The sequence below is a fragment of the Rissa tridactyla genome, chromosome 4, assembly GCF_028500815.1.
Source record: "Rissa tridactyla isolate bRisTri1 chromosome 4, bRisTri1.patW.cur.20221130, whole genome shotgun sequence".
Classification (NCBI taxonomy): Eukaryota; Metazoa; Chordata; class Aves; order Charadriiformes; family Laridae; genus Rissa; species Rissa tridactyla.
The window spans coordinates 93,211,857-93,236,560 of NC_071469.1; the positions used below are offsets into that span (position 1 = coordinate 93,211,857).

The window sequence follows — 24,704 nt, forward strand, 5'->3', positions numbered from 1 at the left end:
CCGCTCATTGGCCCGCCGCGTCGGCGCGCCCCATTGGAGGAACACGGCCAGCGCCGCCGCGACGTCAGCGCGCCGCCGCCGCGGGGAAGCGCAGGGGGGGTGAGGGGGAGGCGAACGCGACGCCACAGCGCCCCCCCCGCCGCGCGCTCGGCATGACGAGAGCGGGGAGGCGGGGCTGAGGGGCGGCGGCCGCCATTGGCCGACGTGTCCCGGCGGCGCGGGTGCCCATTGGCGGGTTCTGCAGGGGTCACGAGCGCGGCGGCGCTTCCGGGGCGAGCCCGGTGGGGGGGCGGGTTGGTCTCTCTACCGCCGCCGCCCCCCCCTCCCCGGCCCTGGTCCCGCTCCCCTCAGCCCCGGAGGTACGTGTGGGGTCCGCCGAGGCGCCGCTCCGCCGCCGGCAGCGGGACAGGGCTGCCCGCCGTCGTGCCGCCCGCCCCAGGCCCGCTGAGCGGCCGCGGGGCCCAGCGGAGGCTTCTGACAGGACGGCGGCGGCGGGCGGTGCGGGGTCAGTCCCGCGTCCTGTCGTGCCCCCTCCCGCCGGTTGTCTCCCCCCGCCGGGCGGGGAGCCCCGCGGTCCCTGTCCCTGAAAGGCGGTGGTTTCCAGGGGTCAGGGCGGCGCGGGGCAGCGGTCGGTTACACGTTACCGCCGGGACACACCGGGCGTTCGCTCGGCGTTACGAGCCGCTGCGTGCTTTGGGGCTGAGAACGGCGTTCGCGTTAAAAGTTCTCGATGCCCAGTGCTTTCCCCGTCGATAAGAGGCTGTGCTAATGAGAAGCTCCCCTCGGTGGTCATTTACATACAGCGTCGTTCTGTGTGGCCAGGGATCGCCCGGGTCAAGCCCCGGATGCCCCGGACGGAGCTGAGGGTACCGGGGACCCGCGGGTTGAGTGTGGCTCCCGCCGTCCTGGGGGAAGGCCACCAAGCGCGGCTCCTCCGCTTGGCCCCAAGCGGGACCTTCCTCCTGACCAAGCTGTGTTCGTTGTGCCTCGTTGTTTTTCTCTGATCCTTTCAAGTGCTGACTGCATAATGCCAAGAGGCTTTTGTGCTGGTTTTATTTACAGGGTCTCATCTAAACAACCAAACCTCTCCAAACAAGGATGGTAGTCCTGACTGGATAAGCCTTTGTCCCGCTGGGCTTGTGGAAGCGACAGAAGAAAGTGTGGGCATGCTGGACCGCACCGTGCAGACGGGCAGCCGTGTGACGACTCGGTTCCTGTCCTGCTGTTTGGCTGCAGCAGTGTCTTGAGCCCCGGTGGGGCTGCGGTATCTCCTCCTCACAGTCGCTGCGTTCCCACCTGCTACATATGTGCTCTCGAGCAGTAAGGTAACTCCAAAAGTACTGGTAGATCCCATTACTCAAGCACAGCTGCCCATGCCTGAGCTCAGCGCAACCTTTTTATGGAACAGGAATGCTTGTTGTGTATCTGTATTTCGTACCACGCATCTAAGTGCCAGAGCCCCTTCGTGTCATCCAGGTAAACCAAATGCTGTGGTATCCCCCAGGGAAGAATCTTGTTTACAGAGCAGATCTTCACAGCAAGTCCAAAATGGGGACGCGTGCATAGCTCCCCGCCCAGACCGGGTGGCCCAGGTGTCCTGGTGTGGGTGGCAGCCACCTGCACAGCTGCGTCACTGCGTTTTGTTTTGGTTGCCGAGGATGGGGAACCCTTGAGGCAGCAGCTCTCAAACAATTTCTACCAGTGACCTCATCAGTAATTGTTCTGTTTTTTAACCCCGCTCTTCCAGGAGCGTGGCCCATAACTGTGATTGCTTTTTTGGCATTTGCAGTTCCACTTCGAGTCACACATTTGGCAGCCTTAAGGATTGTTCTCATGTCCTGAGGATGCCAGTAGTCCCCCAGGAAGAAAAATCTCTTTGCTGGGCTCAGTAATGATGAAGGAGTGGCTCAGGAGCACGTGTCCGACTTCACTGTTAAATAACAGCATGAGAGAGATTAATTCTGAGCCTGTTAAGCTGGTCCTGTGTTCTACTTAGGCTTAGTCTTTTTATCTCTACCCATCTTCCTCCTCCATAAGACTTACTAAACCAGTCAAAAGAAAGGTTGTTGGGGTTTTTTTTGTCCTCCCTTCCATTAAGCTTCTTGTCACACTTCACTGAAAACACTGCAAATAAATGTTTGCCTCGCTGGTGCCTCTGAGTGAGTAGATGAGAGGGGAAATATGTTTTTTCATTTCCTAAATATAGTTGGCTGTAACTGCTTCCTTGACAGCCTTGAATGTCATCCAGGTCAAAGATCCAGTGCTGGGGTGGAAGTTAAATCCTTTCTGTGTCATCCTGACCTTTTTCTATTTGAACATAACAGCGTGGACTATCAACCTATTTCACGGAAGGATGTTAAAAGTACTTGGTGAAAGAAAGCTAACAGCGGGAGTGTGGGGAGGAATGATTTCAGTTGGGGGTTGTTCTGCTGGTTTTCTGGGTGAGACTTCTGTGATGAGGATGTTTAATCTGCTTGGGTTTGTTACCCTGGGATGGCTTTTGCTCCTTGCAACTTAATTGCGATACTTTCTTGGGAAAAAAAAAACCACCACTATACCTAATTGTTGAGCACCTTTATCCTTCACTAAAGGTTGTGAGATCTCAAATCCTAAAATAAAACAAATACTCTGGTGCTGAGGAGGAAAGAGAACATTGCATGAGGGCAGAGAAATTAGGCCACTTGGGGAATGTGCTTTCAGGCCTATTTCTGTCTGTCACAGCAAACTAAAAGGACACTGACTTTGGGGAAAGAGCTCCGTGAACCTTTGGTCCTTGCTCTGTTACTCTTTCCCTGTCCTAACTCTGGAGATGGCACCTGCGTCAGCCACTCACCTGCTTTTGCAACCTATGGGTAACCATATTCATCTCTCCCCTTCAGCCGAGCCCCCTCGAAGCTCTATAGCAACCGCCTCGTGATGGAAGGAACTATTATGTCAACCATAAGGGCAAAAACACCTGGTCTGTGTTAACGTGGGTGCAGTTCTCTGCTGACTCAGCTCCTACCGAGATGTAAAGATGGGAAACTATTTTTAATAGATTAGACAATGTGTGATTTATGACTACTACAGTCACACATCAGGGTAAACCCTGTGTGACTATTCAAGTACCAACATCACAGAGGCCAAGAGAATAAAACTTTATAAGAACTTTGATTAGAAGAACCTTTACTTTAAGTGTGGTTCATGTTTTAATTAATGTCATCTATTAACATTCTGGAGAGAGATGGTTTTGGCAAACAAAGCAGCCATTTAGAAAGGCAGCCATTTGGAAAGCCAGCAAGGAGTACAGCTGATGCTCTTGGTACTGCAGCAGAAAACTCGCTAACTCAATCTCACACAATCTCATTTTTCTTAAATAAAACTACTTTCAAGCCATCCTTATATTATTTTGTTGTTGTTAAAGGACATCTTCAACTTAAAACAAGGCCTTCTGCCTGTGATGCCATTAAGAACTAAAAGACTGGCCTTTCGCCTGCTTTATAAGGAGGTGGTTGCTCACAGCTCTATGAGATGTGATTAAATACTAAGGCTAAACTAATGCAACAGCTCACTCATACCAAACCCAGCATTCTTCTGAAGGTTTAACTCCTCGATGCAGCCCACTGCGTAATCATCTGAGTCCCAGCATCAGCCCAGCGAAGCACCAGGACCACACACTGGAGCTCAGGACAGGCAGAGCCAGAGAACCAGGAGCTGATTTAGCTCCCATGCCCTTGGCCTGCACAGGCAGCAGTATTTTTGGACCCCTCAAAGCTTTGAGCTGCTCTTGTGGATAGTAAGTCTATTTACACGGGTCCCTGCAGGACCTTATGCCTATGCAAATAGTAAGTCCGTGGAGCTTTAAGCCTTCTGCATCCCTAGAGGAGGATGCTTTCTGAGGGTAGTGGTCCCCTGCTGCTGGGTAAATGCCTCGTATTGACGTTCTAGGCGTGAACTTGTGACAGTCCTGGTCTAATTACTGTTTTTATGATTCCTAATGACAGGCTTTAGGTTTCTAGGCTGCTTATGGATTTCAGGGGTGTGGAGTGACAGTTGCTCGCTTGGAGCTTACTGACCTCCTCCAGTCTGTGGGGTTTGGAGATGACTTCAGCTACCTCCTGCACACAGATGGATTTCTGGGCTTCTCCCGAGCTCTGCACGCTTCAGCAGCTCTCCAGGGAGTGCACTCCCATGGAGCAATCTGCTCATTCATGGCCTTTGAGTCACAAACAAGCTATTTCCCTCCTCCTGCTCTACCCCTGCAAGCTAAGCTGAGAGGTACCCATGTCACTCTGTTAAAGCATTGCTCCTTCTTGCCTGCGTTTACTTTGCTTTTCTAGCGATTCCTAAGCCATGACTGGCAGACGGTTCAGTCGCTGCTGCTGTATGGCTGATTCCCCGTGATCCCCTGCCTATAGCCATCTGTCACCTCCGTGTCTTAGTTAAACTCTCTGGTCATTAGAGGTGACTCAAAGATAGAAGTTTGTACCCCAGCACTGTGTCCCAGTTATGCCTTAAGCCTGTCGGCTGCCTCACTGTGGGGCTGGGGTGCCCTCCTTGCCCCCAGGGAGGAGCAGTTTAAGTGCCACGCTGTCCTCTGTGCGCTGAGGAGCAGGTTGGGAAGTGGGTCTGGCAGCGGCAGCAGGAAGCCCTGGAACTTGCAGTGATCCCGAGCTGCTCCTGGAGGAATAGGTGTGATGGTTTTGGACTGGGTCATATAAAAAGACTATCTGCTGAACAGATCTTTCCCTGGTGAGGAGTTTCACTGTGCTTGAGGGACAGACGTGGGGTTTTTTAAGCATGTCCTTTGTTTCCTGAGCCTAAGGCTCTCCTGGATACCTGGCCTTGCTACACTGAAGGGGAGCATCTATCCCTTGACCTTGACTTGTCATCTGCAAAGAAGTCATCTAAAAAAACCCATCTGGTACGTGACAGAGATGCAGACTGCTGAAGGGTGCTGAAACGCTCTGGGGCCCCCTAGCCAGCACCGAGCCGTGCGTCTTTGTCCTGCCACAGAGGAGTCCTGGCTTACACTGCCAGGTGGGTAACAGAGCAATTTTTCATCTTTTAAATAAAAGTCTGCATCTGCCTTCAAGCAGCTTCAGCTCTACATTTAATCCTTTGATTCATTATTGATGTGAAGTCTGTGGATGGCGCAGTGGCCACCTGATTCCAGGTATCCGTTCACTCAGTTTGCAAAGTGCTGTGTTGAAATTAGTCTGAGCTAAGCTGGGAGGCTGATGGCAAGGAGCCTTGATCCTGCAAGGAGCTTCCTGAGACTTGGGAGGCAAGAGCAAGGGTGGCAAGACTGTCTTACAGGGAGCATGGAAATAGGAGATGCAAGTTAGACATAGCAGAGCTGAGGGCTGTTTTAGCTGCGGAAAATGATTTCTCTTGGCCTGAAAAATACAAGAATGGGACTGCTAATGCCGCTTCCTGTTCCTAACCTGCTCAGGAGATAAACCAGGGATTTCAGACTCCAATCCAGCACCTTTCCCCAGTAGTAAATACACGTGGCATTACTGAGTGATGTCATGGCTGGAGCACATCCCAGCAAGGCCAAGCCTGGATCAGGTTATATCTGTCTTCTCAGAATATTGGCTTACTCCCAAAGGAGCATATTGCCAGTCCAAGGGCAGTGACTGAAGCCACCTTTCCCAAGGTCACCTCTCGCACACACAGAGAGGACAGCACTCGCTTCCGCATACGCAGCGCAGCCTGAGCCACCCACGCAAGAGTTGCAGTGCAGCCATGGCAGTTGCTGGCTGCACGTAGGGCAAAACCTCTTGACTCTCCTTCCTGGCGCCACTTTGTGTTGGCACCAACGAGGACCCCTGGCCCTCCTTCCTGGTGCTTTATCATCTGGTTGCCTTTGAGGCACAGTGTGAAAGCAGGAACAGGAATCACGTCAACTCCAGCTACATGGTGCGTCTGTAAATAACCAGTCCTCATAGTTCAGTATGGTTTTGTCACATTGAGGCTTGCATCTTCTGGCTGGGAGCATCGCAGCAAGAGCCCAGCTGCCCTACAGACCTGAAACGCTGCTTTTGCAGTCAGTGAGCCCATCCAGGCTCAGCTGGGTGGTCATCTGTGCTGGAGTTTGGACCTGTTCAGCTTTCGTTGCCCTCCATCATTAAATGGGTGTAAGTTTGTCTTCACTGAAGCTGGAACAAAGCTGTAAGGTAGGCATAATGAAACCCATTTGGCCCGCTCTCTCAGGTCAGCCTGGCGGAAGTCAATAAAGTCCTGTCTAAGCAAACTGCACTGCTTTGCTTCTAATCGGGCTATAATTCTACTTAAATGATGCAACTCTTTCAAAATAGATCAGGCCTAATTAGCAACAGGTCTAATCAGAAAATGAATGGAAGCAAGGTGTGACGTGGCTTGAGTGAAGGGGAGGTAGGGACATGCATGGCACTGGTACCCTGCAGTGGTTGGGGGCACTGGGGGGCCCCACAGCCCCTTGGTTCCTGACACACTTTGCCATGGTTTCTCTATCCTGTGTCTCCCCACTGGAAATCCCACACCTCTCTGCTCTGTGCCTATGCTGGAGGGAGCCCCCCCCATCAGTCAGCATTTCCAAATGAGCCGTTTCCTCCCCCAAACACAGCCAGAGCGTAAATACCGCCCCCCCCTCCCCTCCCGCCACTGATCCCTCTGCAGGGTGGGTGAAGTTGTGACACTTGTCTCTGTGGCAGCCACCCGGCCAAGCAGGCTGTCGAGCATGGGCTGGCACAGAGGGAGGGCTTGTGTTTGCCCATGTTTGTGTTGAGCCAGAGCTTTTTCTGCTGTCGCTCCCCACTGCAGCTCTGCAGCACCCATCTTGCCTCTGGCTTTGTGTGTGCTCGTATCAGAGCTGGGCTCCTTGCGGCCACAAAGGGGCCAGCCTTGGGTTTCGCAGCCTCCAGTCCTGGCCAGGATAAGAGAGAGAGAGATTCCTCCGTAGGCAGAGCAGGTGTAGATGACCCTCTCTTTCCAGACAGCAGGCATGCCAGGAGAAGAGCCCATGTGGCCAGCATGGAGCGGAGGCGGGTAGCAATGTGGGCCACACAGCATCTCCCTGGGTAGCTCGGCCTCTCCAGCCACGCTGGGTGGGGTCTGTGGGGTGGAGGAACCACTGGTGTCTCCACAGCTAGCTGTTACATCCCCACTGCAACACTGCAAGCTATGACCAGCCAATACGGATTAATTGCAACCAGTTTAATTTTGTGTCTGTAAATTAAGCTGTTTGACGATTAAGCCAGTGATACAAAGAGACTTCCAGGAGTGAGGAGGACATTAACATGCTAATAGTCCTTGCTGGTAGAAGGTTTACTTAGACACATCCCAGGGGGCAGATGACAATTAACATCCTAAGAGACTCTTCTAGAAAGAGGATGATAATTCAGACCTGCTGGGAAGGGAGATAATTATTTATTATTATTTTATGTAGCCCTGCAACCTCCCATTTAAGAATGCCTGAGATACTTTAGGACAGGTAAGTTAGGAGAACTAACAACAGTAATGGTATCTAAAAGTTGCCTTGGAGCCACCTGAGGGGAGAAACATGGACAGGAGGGAGGGAGAAAAAGCTGCGGAAACCATCCTGGTCAGCAAGACAGGAGAGGAGAAAGAAACATGACGTCTTGAAGGCACATCAAAGGGAGCAGGCAGGAGAGATCAGACCTACAGGCCTGGCAAACAGAATATTCATTTCAGTCGAGCAAGGGTGTAACTGTGGCAGGAGGGAGGTGATGTTTGCTCTGAAATACCTTCCTGACCCACAAAAATACTCAGCAGAGGACATCGAGCCCACTCACTCTGCTGTGCACAACGAGTGCAAAATAGGAAGAGATTACGCAAGATTTAGGATCAGAGACTTAAAATACAATGACCTCTGTGATATGTACATGGGGAACTTAACACCACTCATAACCTTGACGTGCTCTGGTGTAGTGCTTGCAGGAAGGGGGGTTCCACCACAGTTAGAACCACACACATGCACCAACAGAACAATTTTAAAAGCAGACTATCAGCCGCATTGTAGCTTGGCTACTGTGAGTTGTCAAACACGTTGTAATGTCTTTTCAACAGAAGGTAGCTCACAGGAGCCAGCTAGCCTGCCTGACAGAGAGCAAACATATAAATGTCTACATATTTGTTCACTCATTTTATTTCTGAGCATAGTTGTTAATCCATCATGCTCAGCAGCAGATACTAAATGCTGTTTTCTATCAGAGCGAATTCATACCTTATCAGAAGGGGAGTCTTCCCCAGCAACAGCTTCAAAGGGAGGGAGCTGGTCTCTTTCCTCTCTGTTGACTCTAAGATTGCAGAGGTTGTTCCTTTCTTCTTTTCCCAGCCATTACAATTATGTGGGACGTGACATTAAGATGATAAAAATCCCGGAGTGGGGCTAGTTGTGTACTCACACCACCAGACTCTGCACCGCCTGCTTCCCTAGTGCCAGCTCTCCCTGCCAGCCGTGCCTCCACAGTGAAGCCAGGTGGCCACAACCTCTCCTGTGCCTGCAGGACCCTGCTCGCTCCTTCTAGGTGCTTGTTCTAAAATCTAAATCCGAGCCTGATCAAGGCTGGGCTGAGGGACCTGCCTGCACCGGACAAGGCCTGGTGGGGGGGGCTCCAGGGCACTCGGCCAGGCAGACCTTGGCCTGGGCCTCGTCTGTGGAGGGCGGTCTGCCCTGGGGGGGGCTGGCCAAGGCCAGGCGGGAGGATCCTGGCCGGGCCGGGCTGGGCCCTGGCCAAGGCAGAGCCGAGTGATGGGACGGGGCCGGGCCGCGGGGATCTGGCCTGGGCGGGCCGTGGGCCTGGCCGAGGCCGGGCTGCGGGGGCCCGGGGCCGGGTCTCTGGAGCGGGCCCGGCGACGGCCGATGGCTGGGATTCGCCGTTGCCGCGGCAACCGGGCGGGCCGGCCCGGCAGCCCCCGCGCGGAACCGCAGCCGGGGGCGGGGCCAACGGTTGCGCCCGCCATCTTGAGGCATGGCAGCCCCGCCGCGGCTGGCCCTTTTCCAAGATGGCCGCTCGCTCTTCACCCAGTACTTCCGTCGCCGCTGAGGCCTCCGGCTCCCAGCGCGGCGTCCCGCCGGCGCGGCCCTCCCCTCAGCGGTCCCTCGGCGCTCGCTAGCCGCCACCGCCGCCCTTCGGAGGCCTCCAGGCGGGTCATGGCGCTGCTGCGGCTGCTGCTCCTCCGGGGGCGTTGCAGCTGCTGGCGGCCGCCCGCCCCGGCCTGGCCCCGGGCTCGCCCGCGGCCCGGCGGCGGTCCCCTCGGCGCGGGAGGCGGCCTGCAGGTAACGGGGTAGCGGCGGCGGGGCCGGCGGAGCGGAGCGGGCCGGCAGGCCTCGGGGCGGGGCCTCGCCTCCCCCGTTCGTGGTGGGGAGTGCAACGCCGAGCAGCGGGAGGAGCCGCCGGGCCCACCGGGCGGGGAGGCCCTGCCGGGGCACCCCGGGGCCGCCGCCTCACGGAGCCCCTCGCCTCGCCTCCTCAGCGGCGTTCCCGAGCCGCCCCGGGGCAGGCAGCGTCCCCTGGAGAGAGCCCGGCCTGGCGGGGTGCTCAGCCTGCGGGGCCCGGAGCACCAGGGAGGGCGAAGGGAGGGGAGCTGGGTCAGCCCTCACGGAGGTTAAATGGGCTCTTGCTTCGAGGCGGGGCCTTTTCCGAAACCCCAGGTTAGACCATCCCGAAGTTCCGTCATTTCAGTGTTACATAGCAGTAACTTGGTGCAAATACTATACGAAGAGAACACTTAGGCTGTCATAAGCAAGAAAATGTTGATTAAAGTTTTTTTTTTTTCTAACTTTATTCGTGCTGGCTCTTTGCATCTTTTATGATATAAGCACCCACCACGTTGGTGTGTGCCACAGATGTGTTTTCCCCCTCTTGCCGTGCTGCTGGCATTGCAGGGTTCTCCAACACAGGCCTTAACGCAGAAGGCGAGGTTCTTGTTTAAACTAGGCCTCCAGCATGATTTATGACTGTCTTGTGTTTTTCTTCAGTGCAGTGAAAAAGCACTGGCAGTCCAAGTAGGCCATGGAGGAAGAACAATTGTGGGACTGCTTTGTGAATCGTGCCAGGTTTTTCTGTGATCAATTTAAACTAGTCTAAGCTGTTCTGTTCTACAAAGTATCGATCCCAAGAGGTTAATGTCTTGGGCCAGCACAAGCTGTTGTGTTGCTGCCCAGCAAACCAGGATAAAACAGTGAGGGATTTTGGCCCAGTTAGTGGCCCTGTCTGGTTTTCTGCATGGAAATTTGTGCCTGTGCAGTAGAGAGGGGTGGTGAGACAGGGATCACACATCAGAGAAGGGGCAGGACTTGTGTTCAGTGAGGGTATTCGTTCATGTCAGTTCAAATTTTATGAAGTTGCCTTTAAATGTGAATATAAACTGCAGGATTGCTGCTGAATTACCACAGGGAAATAGCTGGCTTGTCCATACTGCTATGCAGCAGGATTACAAAGTAGTAGTCCTTAAAATTTCCTGTTGTTGGAGCGTATCTTTACATTTTTAAGAACTGACTTCTAACACATCTTTAAAGCAAAGAACAGAGATGCAGGGAGGAAAAAGATACAATTTTCAAGAGGTTTGAGTATATGTTTCTATCTGAAACTTTATTTAAACTGGGTTGTAAACATCTTCAAAGCCACATGGCAAGTTCACAGCACAACCAGGAAATAATATTCAGGTCTCCAGTTGATGGTCTTTCAGCTTGCCCACAATATTTTTATGTTCAGAAATCTTATTCTCACAGAAAACAGAAAGGGTAAGCAGTCACACTACTCTTCTAAGAGTCGTCGCTTTTTCTTTTTTCTTTGTCTTCCTCTCAGAGCCTTCTGTCGCAGACGCTTTCCCCCACACATCAAGGTCTCCGTGGAGTCTTGGTGAAACAACACATAATTCGAGATCCAGTCAGGCTTTGGAATCTCTTAGGTGAGTCCCAAAGAGTAACTGTACGGTTGGAGGAGGGGAAAGTTCTTATTTAGTAAGAGTGTTGACTTTTCCTTGCCTTCACTGCCTGCACTCCTGAAACTGAAATAAAGCTGTTGTATTCTTGGCTTTGGGAGCTGTGTGCCTTTTACAGGGGTTCTAAGTTTTTGTTGGGTGGCAGGGATGAACAATGGCACCTTTCCACAAGGAGCTCAGCGTGATTAAGTAAGCGCTTGAGTCATTAGACCTAAAAGCTAATTTAAAAATTAGCAGGCTTTAAAGTAGAGAATCTTTCTGTGCCTCATTAGCAAAGCCTAAGAAGAAAATGTCATTCACCTTTGTCAGAAAACACATCATATGACCTTGCTGAAAGCCTTGCGTTGGAACAAGTTAAAAGCGTATGTTAGACAATGTTACTTGAGTTCTTAGAGCAAAAGCACAAAAATGTAAAACAAAGGCAATCATTCTTCTCGCTCCACTCTTCAAATTGGGAAGACGAGTTTGCTGATGCCTTTGAGATTTGAACAAAACTGTTCACGTCTATCCTGGCCAGTGTGGGCCTGGTGAGCTTGGGCTGCTTAACCTTTGAGAGGTTTGTGAGTTGTGTTTTGTTGTTTGTTTGTTTTTAAGTTAAAAGAAAAATATTTGCATAATCTTTCAAATGGCAGTGAATCCCCTAGTAAAACTAGCAGGGGACAAGCAGTCCAGTTTCTGGGCTCACTTCTCTTTCCAGAGGCTTCGTGAAAGACCATGGGAGATGGAAGCTGCTGTCCTCAAGTCAGTTTTCCTTCTGAACTTTTTGCATTTTCCTGGCGAAAAAGCCATTGTTTGTTGTTTTGTAGCCGCAACTGAGAGTCTTACTATTTTGTAGCCTTACTTTCTTGGCTTTTTAGGCTATCCTAACAGCATTTACTGAGAAACCTGCATTGAACTCCAGCACATACATTTCCTTTCATAATCATTTACAGTTCCTCGTGTGAGGCTGTTCTTAACGATGGTTTTATGCCTTGGGAAATGTGTACATGTTTCAACACTGAAGAAATTTCTTCAAATTATTTTCTTTGCCACATTAAAGTGATCTCTGAATAAAACCATATTTTGATAGGATTGTGAAAAAAATATATATTATAAGGAAACTGAAGGAGTCGGTCCCTCCCATTACTCCCTCTGGCTGTCTTGTTTCCTTAGCACACAAACGAAGCTGTGCGCTTGGGTGATGTGGAGCTTAGCTTTCTCTGCATTTGGAGCTTACGTGTATTTCTGCCGTCCTCAGTTCCCCTCTCTTACTGTCTCCTGAGGTCTTCTGGTAGTAACTACTGAACTCTGCTTGCCTGCAGGTAGCACTTACTGTTTCACTACTTCAAGCTCTCAAGGGAGTAACCAGAAGAATGAAGGATTCAAAAAGAAACCTCCACAAGAGGACGAGGGTATGTATGTGCCCAAAAGACATTTAATTAAACAAACCGTGTGTGTGTGAGGAATAAAGGTGGAGAGCATGGAAGATCCACCTTAATGGATCTTAATGGTACTGTAAACCTGTACCTGTGACTTACCACCTCTACAAGCCTATGGCTAAGAACAAGTTTCAAGGCGTATTTTGGCTTAGATGATGGAATACTAAGTCTTAAGACAGATCATGAAACTGATTCTCTTTCTGTGCTGCTTTGCATCCTGTAAAAATATTTTCATTGATGCTTGTCTTAGTTTTGTCACTTTGTGAAGTGGAACTGAGGTTTTGTTGTAGAGCATTTTAACTTAATAAAGAACCAAATTTAGTTAATGCAAGTTCAAGCTGGATTGTGGTTGTTTTTCTTATTTTGTTTACCTTCATTGTGAATTTGTCCCTACTTCTAGTGATTTACAGAGCTCAAAGTTAAAAATAGATTCCTTAAAGAGTTCTTATCTGTGTTACTAATGGCACTTGCTCAGAATTTTTCTTTTTTAAAAAATCAGTCTTCATAGATACTGTTTTTTGCATGTCATACTGTCTAAGCCCCAGGCGTCCCGCTGTACAGGACTTCTCGAAAATTAACTTTATCTCACTAAATGTGTTGTGGAACTTAGGGATCTACATGGTGTGCCAGATTATGTTGAGAAGTAGCAGAAAGCCCTCTCCGTAACTTAAGGGGGTGAGGAATTTAATGGCACTAATGTGTGGTGGGGGTGCAGGGGAATAACTTTAGTGTACTAGACAAAAACTTTGCATAACTCCTGACAGACAGTGCTCTGATCCTCGTAGGAGGCACTGTTATCTTCTAACAGTAGGTTTTCACCAAACATTTTTCAAATACAAATGGATTTGTGGGTGTCCCTTTGAGTCTTGGTATTGTCAACTTTCTGCTATTTGTAGATTGACAACAGCTGCATTCCATTTAAAAAGTGTAATTTGACTCTCCCACTTCTGTAAAGAAATTTCTTTGCTCATTTGTGAGTACATGCTCTTTCCCTCCAGCCTCCCAAGCACTGAAGTGCATGCAAAGATTCAAAGATTTTTCTAGGCCCAGGATAAGGCATTTTTTCAGACTCTGCAATGTAGATTTTTTGCTGCAAAGTCCCACAGCTGATGGCATGTCCTGGATCTATGGGCCTGGTGGGGCAGTTTACGAAAGATGTCAGAAGTGGCTGAGGTGAAGGTCTCATTCCTATGGCTTGTCAGTAGTGCTTGCAGAAGCATAACAAAGACCTGATAATTTTCTTCATTTTATGACGTTGGTTGATGCTTGCAGAGGCTGGTGATGTCTTAAGAGAGTTTGTGGTTACCTGTTGTGCTGCTTGTTTCCTGGACTCTTGAGTGAGAGATAACCCTTCTGTAGTTGGCCGGCTCCAGACCTTTGTACTGTGAGTTGGAAGGCACTTAGCATCATGTTTAAGTCACACAGATTGTAATACAATTTTATAAACTATATGATAAACTTTTACCTAGGTGTCATCAGATAATGTAATAGCTCGGCTTTTCCTTTGGTGTGCTTAAACACAATGGTTGAATCCTCTTGGATTAACTAACTTTTGAAGTAAGAGCAGTCAGCTGCTGAAGACTTTTAGCCAGACCTGTGTCTTCTCATGCAATCTTTAAGGCAAGAGCAGTGGCTTTGCTTGTTTGATCCATTGAACTGGGCTGAAGTCTTCAATGGGGTGTGAGTGCAGGTGTTGCAGATTCCTCGTTAAGGAAGTCAGAGCTTAGAGGTTGGGGCCCTCAGTGTTTGCAAGACCACACAGGGTGACTGTGAGCACGGTGCCTTGAAGAAGTATTGTAGCTGTTAAAATTAGTAAACAGTAACATGCTGTGTTTGGTGGCCTCTTTTCTCCTGTGATTAATGGATAGCTTGACTTTGGGAGGTGGAATGCTACCCCAAGTCTCCAGGGGAATACTTGTCTCTGCAGTAATTATTAAAAAGAACTCCTCAAACTGTCACTGCAGCCCTTGCAAGATTTTAATCGGAGGGTTCAAATTTGGGGTTAATGGCAAATCATTGCTTCATGGAGGCTTTTTGAGAGTAAAAAGCTGGAAGTATTCCCACAGCTGTTGCTTGCAAGTGTCACATTGAGTTACTGGTTCTCATTTACTGAATATTGTGGGGTAGCTTATGGTGCAATATGAATGTTATACTGTAAAGATAGTCATACTTTACATAAGCTTAGAAATAGATTGATTTTTGTCCTTAATTAAATGCAGAGTAGAGGAAAGCTTTGTGTTGTCTTCTAGCTTTTTAGAAAAGGTATTTTTTCCTGAAATTATTCAGCTGTAGGTTAAAGGTCCTAGACAAGCCCAGTTGCTAGAAACTGGAGAAGTTGTTTGTGTCAAGGTATCTAATGGCCAGCTTTTACCCTGTGGTGATCTTTTTGTGATAGTATCCTCAGTTATTTGTGCTTTAGAACATGCCATATGCCTCCTCATTTTGTCTGAAATTTAATACAGAAAAGTGCTTTAGCAATAGTTGATGCTGACATCTCCAAAGAACTTGCATAGCAATAGATTGGACTTTCTTTCTGTTAGTACTCACTTTTCCAGAGTAATTTCTTTTCTCTATAGATTTTTTTTTTTAGAACTTGCTCAGCTTTTCAGGATATTGCCCAAACTAAGGCCTCTATCGTACTATATTTTAATTTTATTTAATAAGACTATAGTGGATGTCATCCTGCAGCTTTGTGATGAATTGCTTTGTTCTAATAAAGCTGGATCTCGCAGATAACACAAGTGAGGAGATGGCATTGAAGAACAGAGTGGATGGGCTGGACGCAGTGTCTGAGCTTGTCAGTGTCTTTTGAAATTATGACCTTATCTGAAAAGCTGCATTGTTTCTATTTAGGAACAAGCCTTTCCTGTTAAATGTGGAGCAGAGCTAGGAAACGAGTGAAAAATGATGCTGTGTATCTGAAGGACAGAGTACTTTTTTTAGCATCTGACTGGGTCATATGTTTGTCCCTTGGTTTTGTTGCAGCGTGTGTAGGGTCTAATTGGTGGCTAGTGATAAATGCTGGTGTCAGAACATTTGTTATGAATTTGCAAATAAATCTAATCTGGGCTGCAGCAGGCAGATGCACTAGCAGTCCAGGGGTGCAGAATTAATTTATTTCTGGGTGTAGAATAGTATTTATGTATGCCATGTTGCTGTTGATGTTAAATTGTATATTGAGAACAAGTGCTAAATTATATATCAAGAACATCCACATGTGACTGGAAAGAGGAGGAGATATTTGTTGTCATCTTAACAACTCAAACACTAGCTAGCAGTTGACATTGAACTGTGCTGTGGCAGCCCTTTGCAGACCACTGAATTTTAAATTTGCCTATGCAGTGCAAAAAATGTTGGGAGTCTGAAAAAAAAGTTTGGTGGAAAATACTTGGAAGTAAACCATCCCTTTTTCTCACGTCATCACTCCGGTACAGCACTAATACAGTAAAGGTGGGGTAAAGCACATCTAGCGTAGGAATCCCTCTCTTATAATGTTCCTTGATGTGGACAAGTTATTAAATTTTTAAAACATGAGGTTAGTTGAATAGCATGGAAGAAAATCTGTGTGATTTTAAGACAGCGAGATTGATTTGCAGTGTATTTATATGCATAGGTAAGCAGCATATCACGTCTCCTGTGCTATTTCAGATTTACTGCAAATGCAGGTAGTAGAAACATTGTTGGTCTTGTGATACAGGATGCCAGCAGATCAGGAGCTCACCAGGAAGCAATTATCTCTTATAATATTGTGCTATGTGATTTACCAGTGACAGTATGACTGCTGGTATTTTCCTCTGGATATGTTAGCAACAACCTGAGGCCTAGGCAGTGTAGAAGCGTGTTATATAGAAGTAGGCTATAGCCATTCCTGAGTTTTGTTTTTTAGCAACAAGGGTCCGATGGCTTTATTTGGCCTATGTCCAGATTAGGCCAGGCAAATGAGATAGTCTCTCATTTTAGACTAGAATGACATTTGGTGGAATTGTAATGGGTCTAGTGGTCTATGACCATCTGAAGGCTCCTGAACCAGGATTAGACTGCTTTAAAACAGGAAATGCTGACCAGAGCTCTTCAAAATACGTCTGAGATTGCTGTCTGTCTTTGTACGCAGTCAATAACTTCTGGAAGTGGGGGGCTTTCTTTGGCTCACTGATGCTTCAATTCCTCCTCTTACTGAAGCAACGATTAAAGCGAATGAGGTGGTCTTCCATCATCTTCTCTGTGCACGATGCCTCGCTTCATGGCTTTTGGGGCATTGGGGAACAGTTGAATGTAGGCGCAGCAGTGTCATGTGAGCAGATTTTTTGCTGGCTAGCAGAATGCAAAATTTACCTCCTTCCAGGCAACTGTTAAGTTTGTCTGAGTGCTTGCACTTTTCATAACTAGGCTTTTGACCTGGTGCTGTCTCACATGTACAGCTGAGGCCCTGTGGTCGGACAGTGTAGAAGCCAGAAAGGTCTGGGAATGTCATGCAATCCAAAAACTGACTCACGTGCATAACCTTGGGCAAGTCACACAACCTCCTTTGTGAGCCAAGCCAGAAAATTGCCCGTGCAATGCCAGTTAGGTACTGCTTCTGAGGCTAGTCCTTCAGGAGAAACCAAACGTGCAACAAAAAAAAAAAGAAGGTATTGTTGTGTTAACCTTTGTCATTTAATTGTCCCTTCCTTGGGTCCGAAAGCTCTGCAATTATATACTCATATTTTTATTTTTTTTCTCTGATATCTTTTTTTCTAAAGAGGATGAGAAACGTAGGAAAAGAGAAAATCAGATGCATCTTGAACGCTTACGGGCACTCCTCATCATAACCTTCATAGTGCTGATGTTTCGATTCACGGTCAGCGAGAACAGAGAAGGGACCAACATTTCCTGGAACTACTTTGTGAATGAGATGCTGTCAAAGGGGGAGGTCCAGAGAATCGAAGTGGTGCCAGAGAGCGATATTGTGGAGATTTATCTGCACCCAGGAGGAACTCCACATGGACAAGTTGTGAGTGACTTTCTATAACTGGAATAAATGATCACAGATTATGCTGTTGAAAAGAACTGAATTCATGAATATATGTTTGGTAAGACTCTAGCTGGTAAATTTGCTCTTCGTTAATTTTTCTCTTTCTTGTAGTTGAAGTTCAGGAGACTTTTGTTACTCATATCAACCTGGAAACTAAGACTTTTATTTTAAATTATACAAATAATTAATAATGGCCTGTAAGGAAATCTTAAGTATGTCAAAAAAGCTGGAAAAATTCAGTAGTTTTTTCTTACCAGCTCAGTCTGATACGTGAGAAGGCGTCTAGAAGATTGTAAACTCTTACTACTTGATCTTGTTTCAAAAATTTTCTCCTATTTGGATTTTAGTTTCAGATGTTCTGTCAAACGCTGTCAGACTTCCTTACTAAATCTCCCAAAATGGTAACAAAGCAAAGTTTGATCACATGCTTGCTTCCAGGAGTTGCCACTAAGAATCATTACAAATTGGCTTGAGAGATTAAAATACTGTTCTTGGATACATCCCATTTTGTTCAGTGACTTATGATCCACTTTGCAAACTGCTGGATGAAATTAATTTCTGACAAAGATACAGAAACAAGATCTAAAAAGTCTGAGTGGAGCGCAAGACACCTCCTTCCCAGTGATGTAGTTTTCTATATATAGTACAAAATTTTGTCTGAGCCCAAGGTGTCGGTGTAACTGGGTTTATAATATTAACTCCATCCTTCAGCATGCCTACAAAGTTGTTGCATCTCCTTTTTTCTAGAGAGCTGAGACTTAAGTCTTGCCTTTTATGCTTTCATAAGGTGCTGAAAAGATTAGAGGTGTTCCTAAGTTCCTTTGGAGCCCTAGTGTCAGTTATCTGCTCCTGACTTCATTGATGTAGTATCAAAGGATGTAACATAAGGCTAACTTTTATCTGACTTGTCCATGTTGTGCACTTCTGCTTGTTGCTGTATCCTTATATTACAATACTTATGTGCCGCTTTTGTTTGCATGTCCCCAGAACGTTACCCTGTTGTACACAATGCGGGTGGCAAACATTGACAAGTTTGAAGAGAAGCTGAGAGCTGTGGAGGATGAGCTGAATATTGATGAGAGAGAGAGAATCCCTGTTTCCTACAAACATCCTGGCTTTTATGGAAAGTATGATGTAAATTTGTGCTTACTGGTGGTCTTGTATTGGTGACAACATCCCTCACTTGGATAGGAAAGTCCCTTTCAACTAAGTGGTGTTGTTATAAACATTGAACAAAAAAATAGTCCCAGTTCTGGAGCACTGCGTCCGTCTTTCAGGAATAGGCACGCTCTAGATGTATCTTAACATTTCAAAAGCAAGGATCCCAAGGAGGTATCTGGAATTGCAGCAGACCAAAATGTTTTGGGTCAGTGTCAGCAAGTCTGAGGAAAGTCTGTGTCAGTTGCTGTGCGTTCTTGTACAGCTGAGCACTTTTTGTCCTTATAATCAATTATTCAAGTGCAGAGTGTGATAGAAACCCTTACTCAACAAGTGATGTTACACCCTCGTCTGTGGAGAATGCTGGTGGTGTAGCAAGCCTTCCCCCGTTGAAATGCTTCGAGGAAGGCCTGTGGTGGTTGCTCAGTCTGTAAAAATAAACACCTAGTTTTGGCCTGCTTCTCCAACAGCTGTAGATCAGAGGACAGCCTGTGTTGGTGCTTGCTCCAGCTGTGAGCCACATACTGAGCAGAGCAGCTTTGATGTTAGCATACAAAATCTCAGTGAGAGGAGTACTTCTAATAAACTTACAGCCCTTTTCTGTTACCTAAAACCAAGATCCTTTGCTTAAATAAAAAAAAAAATTAGCGCTCAAAGCTTTTAATTCTGAAATAAGCTATAATGAGTGAGAAGAGGGAAGATCTGTCAAAAGATTAGAGAGCACTGGCTAGGCTTTATTCTGTGCTTTCATATGATGTAGTAATGTTTTGTGGTCATTTGCTGCTGATGTGGCTTATTTGCCCTTCTGTTAAGACCGGCAGCTTGTTTTTGCAAAGCAGGATTTATGGGGTCCAGAGTACGAAACAGAGCTGTGAAGCTGACTCACGGGGCTATTGAACAAGTCCACCTCCATCACTGATGGCCGTTACACTGATGTAGAAAGAAGCTTTCCAGAAGTGTGGGGAGAGACTCCGGCATTTGCAGAGCTCTCAATTAATTGCTTATTCTAAAGTACTAGCGGAGAGATGCAGTGCAGAAGTCCTGGCTGCGAAGTAAAGAAATCCCGATTCCTGACAACAGATAGCATCATGCTGCTACAGTTGTCTGCTGAGATGCCTGATCAGCTGCTGGTGCGCCACGCAGAGCACGTCATCCTCTTTTAGTAGCTCATAGGGTTTGGGGCACTGGAGGTGGGGATGGCTAGTGTGTGTAATTCTTCCTTGCGGACACCTTACCAAATGTGAAACAAAAGCCATGTTCATATATGAATGGATACATGGATGGGATTTTGTCTAGTTACTTGTCCTCTGAACAATATTTGCACATTTTTAGTACATGGTTTGTATGAAGGTAAACTTCTTTTAATTGATCACGCAGTATGAGACCTTTAGTTGAAATTCAGAACTTGCCAGTTTTTTCAAACTTGTGTATAACAGGAAGAGTAGACTGAATAGTTAGTCAGCTGCAAATACAAGCTGCTTCCCCTGCCCCGAAAAGAGATTATTTTTTTAATAGCTATTATAGGCTCTGAAGGCTCTCAGGAGACTTGATGAGTGCCTGGAGATTTCAGAGTCTCAATCTGGAGTTTGAACCTGTGAGGTGCGGAGCACTTGCAGCTTGGATTCAGTTTACTCTGAGATGTAGGCGCTTGATGCGTTTCAGAATTAATCCTGTTAGCATGGTTGACAAATTGAAGGTGACTTTCGGTTTCCAGTATTGCCTAGGATCTCTCACCGAGAAGGAATAAATGCAGCTGGGTATATAGCACATGCTGGTCCCCTTGCTTCAGTAAATCATCCCTCTGTGAGAGATGGAACACACATTCCTAGTTTAAAGATAAGATACAGAACTGTGGTGAGACTAGATGATTTCACAGGCACGTGAAGCAGAACAGGGTCCCACAAATACCAACCTGTCATCTGACATATCATTTTTCCTCCTATTGAAAGCACCCTTTGTTTAGAGCTCACAGCATATTTGCTCTCAGCGTGGTTGTCTCCTAACTGTATTAGACCTGCAGTGCCATCTCTGCTCCACATCTCCCTCCCTAATGCAGTTGGTATTGCAAAGGACCCGGAAAATTGTTGGGTTGGTTGCTGTAGTACTTCTGCTGACATAAAGGACTTCGGAGAGACTTGACCAGGGAGGGCCAACCACACTAGGCAGAGCAGCCTCTTAATGGGAGACCTGCAGTGGGATTTCTGCCAGGATTAGGGCAGTTGGAATCTCCCTAGTGTTGCTGGATGCAGCTTTTCTGCAGTGAGCTCCCCTTTGGGTGGATTGCCAGCCCCACCGGATTCTATTCTGGGTGTGATTTGACTGCCTGAAGGTCCTCTTTGTTTTATGAGTAGAAATGCCTCTGAAGGGGATGGTGAGGTCGAAGTTCTTCCACGGCTGTAAGCAGTATTTGCCAGTGTCCTCTGTTTAACTTTTTAGGTTATGTCATTGTTGTGGTTTTTTGGGTTTTATATATATGTATATAAAAAGGTTCCATTTTCTTAGTAATGTCTGCTCATTGCTGCACTTGTAGCCTAAATGTTGGGATCTTTAAAAGTGAAAATAGCTATGTGTTGAGTAATATTTACCAAGTTGTGGCCAAATGCTTCAATTTGTACCTGTCTTGGTTTTGTCCTTTTAGTGATGTCATTTCCCTGATAGTGACTCTTGTGGCTGTGTCCATGCTGTGGAGCATCTTCCGCCTTATTCGGGTTGCGAGCCGGGTGGGAGGATTCAATGCCTTTGTAAGTATCCTGGATCTTAATGTTGTTTTGCAGCCTGTGGGTTGTCTGGTCTTCTGCTGGCCTAATCTCCTCCCCTTTCCCCAGCAAAGTCAATGCAGCATGAGAATTAACTGGTGCCAAGGACTCTCCAGTCTTGACACATCTTGCATCTTTTCCTGTCCTGATCATCTGACTGGATCGTACAGTAACTGGCCTTAGCTGAGGCCCTCTCTTTCCCCAATGGCAGGAAGGGCTGAGCTCAGTGAATTTGCAGTCCGGTTTGCTCTGCTATTTTCAAAGCTTGTTAATGAGTTGCAGCTGCAGATGGTGTTTTTCACTGGGTCCTGCCAATATGCCTCCCATACAGCCAGAAGTAGGAATTGCTGCTTTCTGCAAAATGAGTTCTCAATTTATAAAATATGTTCAGATTCTGGATTTCATTATGTGTTGGCCTGTTCCGCTCATGCCACATGCCTCGCTTGCAACATCAGGCAAATCTCCTCCTCCCCTCTTCTACCCTTGCCTGGATCAGCTGATGAAACTCTGTAGAAATCAGCCCGGGGTGCACTGCCATTGACCGCAGGGATTTGGGGATGAAAATATGGCGAATTCCGTCCCTTGTTAGATTTCCCACTCAATCTCCTCTGCAGTTCTCTTCTGGCTTTGGGATTCTCTTCACACAAAGGGATGCAGCTCCCCAGACAAGAAGATTTTAAAGTGTTGAGTAATGGGAGCCTTGAGGAGAAGATTCTGTCCCCACATAAGTGCGGACAGCTAGGCCCTGCATGTTTAACTCTTCATTTGGATAAGCTGATGTTTCTGAGGCCTGAGAAGCTATGAACTTTCTTCTCAAAGAAAAAAAAAAAATCCTGGGTAACTGTTTTCAGTAGAACATAATGAGCAGTTACAAGTAGGACGTTTAACTAAATTCTTGTTTTGACTGTCACTGTGGCTTAGCACGCACCAGGAGACTGAAATGTGGTGTCTGTTCAAATTTGAGAACCTATAGTTCCATCCCTGCGTTGTGTTGCAATAGAAACCACCGGCAGCATTGGACAGTGGTGCAAAATGTCTTTATATACATTTACAAGACAGTATTGGTAATTATTTACCACTGGCAGTTATTTACCATCAATAAATATTCCTCAAAACTATACTTATCCCATATGTATTTAAGGATCAGAGCATTTGGAAATCAGGGAGAAGATCCCAAATAATATTTTGGGCATTCTGCATGTTTTTAATAAATATCGCTGTCTGGTCTACATGGAGTTTATGCTGGATTGTGTTGGGACTGTTCTTGCAGCTTTATTCTGGTTCCAACAAAATGTGAATAAATGAAGTTCGAGTCAACAATCCAGCTGTGACATTTCCAAAGCAAAAATTAGTTAAACGCCAGTGCACTGGTGGTGGGCATTTTAGTGTTGGTTTTTAGGGGCAGTGTTGTTTCATACCTGTGGCGTGCCATCTCCCAAAGTACAGCAAACAGCCTTTCCAGACTGTTGCCTTGTCCACAGTCAGAGCATGATTTCAGTACTTGTGCTACCTTCCACAGAACCAGTTGAAAATGGCTCGTTTCACCATTGTGGATGGGAAATCTGGAAAAGGGATTGGCTTCAAGGATGTAGCAGGAATGCATGAGGCGAAAATGGAAGTCAAAGAATTTGTGGACTATTTAAAGGTATATAAAAGTAGAACAAAATAAGTGCTTGCTACCCATCTTCTGGGTAGCTGACCTGGGGAGGAGGGTATATCTTTCTCTTCATCCTTCATGATGCTGAGCAACCTCTGTTTAAATAAACTGATGGCTCTTTATGCTGTGATCAGCATGACTCAATCTCTATATTTCCAATTCCATAACAGGAATGCAGATGTAGCTGCTCCCATTAGCAGCTTAGAGTTTCTCAGGCTGCAAACAGTATCGGGAAGCTCTGGGAGGCCATTTTCTTGCACAGATGTTTCATGTGAGCTGCAGACCTGACAGAGTTGTTCTTCTTGCAGAATCCTGATCGCTACCTTCAGCTTGGGGCTAAAGTGCCCAAGGGTGCCTTGTTACTTGGACCGCCAGGCTGCGGAAAGACATTGCTGGCGAAGGCAGTGGCTACAGAAGCACAAGTGCCGTTTTTGGCCATGGCAGGCTCTGAGTTTGTGGAGGTGATAGGAGGTAAGCTCCTTGGGAGGAAGGGTGTGGAGGTTACTTGGTCTGTTGTGGAGTCGGAAGGTGCTGGCTGGGTCTCTTGCAAAGGACAGAGTTTTAGCCTCTCTGCATGGGGAGGATGAGATTTGGATACTTCACCTGAAAATATAAAATGTTTTCAGTGATAGAGAGTACTTAATTATGTAGTATCTAAAATGCGTGCCGTCTGAATTGCTAGTTGCTTCTTTCTGACTCTGCATCCATGGTTCTTCACCTGAAAGCATTATCTCTGACTACCCTATACCTATTATTAAAGCCATTGACTGAAGCTTCCTTCCTTGTATGAGAATGCTGATGGATTTTCTGCTGCTCCTTGTTGACGGGGAAAGTATAGCCTCTTTGTGCCTTGCGATTTCCGTCTTTCTCCTTTTCTTCCTTCCTGCTAAATCTCTTGAGACCCAGCAAGGGTCAGTGTGCAGGAAAATGATGAATATTTCTGCTTCTGACCTGTGGAAGGAACAAGAGTTCATGTTAGGAGCTGGGAGCAGAGCTCCTCTTACAGCACCTCTAGGAGTCCCTGCAGTTTTGGGAGCTCAGTTAAAAGCCGGCATGCTCCAGGAGGAGCTGTGCCTAAGGACTAAATGTATGAGTTCTGTGGCTGGGAGTGTTGAGAGAGGGACTGTCATATACTGAGGGTTTGCCCGGTGTCATGTGTCTTGTTGGGGGCCAGTAATGCTGCTCTCCAGCTTTGCTAACAATTTTAGCCACAAGGCTTATTTCTTCTTCCCTTCCCCTATAGGTCTTGGAGCTGCCAGAGTTCGGAGCCTCTTCAGAGAAGCTCAGGCTCGTGCACCCTGTATCGTGTACATCGATGAGATTGATGCTGTGGGCAAGAAGCGCTCAACCAATATATCTGGTTTCGCCAATGCTGAGGAGGAGCAGACCTTAAACCAGCTGCTGGTGGAAATGGACGGTCAGTATTTCTCTCTGTCTCTCAGCAATTGGGCCCTCATCACCTCTGAGATCCAAGCTGTTGGCCTGTACGTCTTTTTTCCTGCTTGAACTTGCCATACCTCTTTAGTGTTTTCTTGCTGCTGAGGTAATTACAGTTGCATTGTGAAACAACTCGCATTCCCCTCTTCCCTGGGAAAAGGCTAGCTTGCACTTCGCAGCCTGTTCAGGACTAAGCCAAGAACTACAGCTTGGTCGTGTCCTTGCTAAAAGACCACCTGTATGACAAGTGATAACTGTGTTTCAGACTTCTGCTTAATGAGGGGGCTGTGGCCCTGAAAGATGTTTTTTTCCTATGTGGACACAAGTGTGGCCTT

At 47.1% G+C, this 24,704-nt stretch overlaps 1 protein-coding gene across 3 annotated transcripts in view; it reads left to right on the plus strand.

Moving 5' to 3' along the window:
• Positions 1–246: 246 nt before the first annotated feature.
• The window catches only part of SPG7 (SPG7 matrix AAA peptidase subunit, paraplegin), a 41,379-nt gene continuing 16,921 nt past the window's right edge, over positions 247–24,704 (plus strand). Inside the window, exons 1-10 of one of the 3 annotated variants that reach the window (XM_054198307.1) lie at positions 247–359; positions 1,063–1,325; positions 10,797–10,899; positions 12,234–12,323; positions 17,090–17,340; positions 18,349–18,488; positions 21,158–21,260; positions 22,795–22,920; positions 23,241–23,403; positions 24,176–24,349. In XM_054198307.1, coding sequence (XP_054054282.1) covers positions 17,122–17,340; positions 18,349–18,488; positions 21,158–21,260; positions 22,795–22,920; positions 23,241–23,403; positions 24,176–24,349 — 925 coding nt within the window. In that variant the 5' untranslated portion in view covers positions 247–359; positions 1,063–1,325; positions 10,797–10,899; positions 12,234–12,323; positions 17,090–17,121. Of the gene's footprint in view, positions 360–1,062; positions 1,326–8,995; positions 9,266–9,469; positions 9,641–10,796; positions 10,900–12,233; positions 12,324–17,089; positions 17,341–18,348; positions 18,489–21,157; positions 21,261–22,794; positions 22,921–23,240; positions 23,404–24,175; positions 24,350–24,704 lie in introns of those variants that run through there. The other 2 variants (XM_054198305.1, XM_054198306.1) reach the window with 2 other exon arrangements.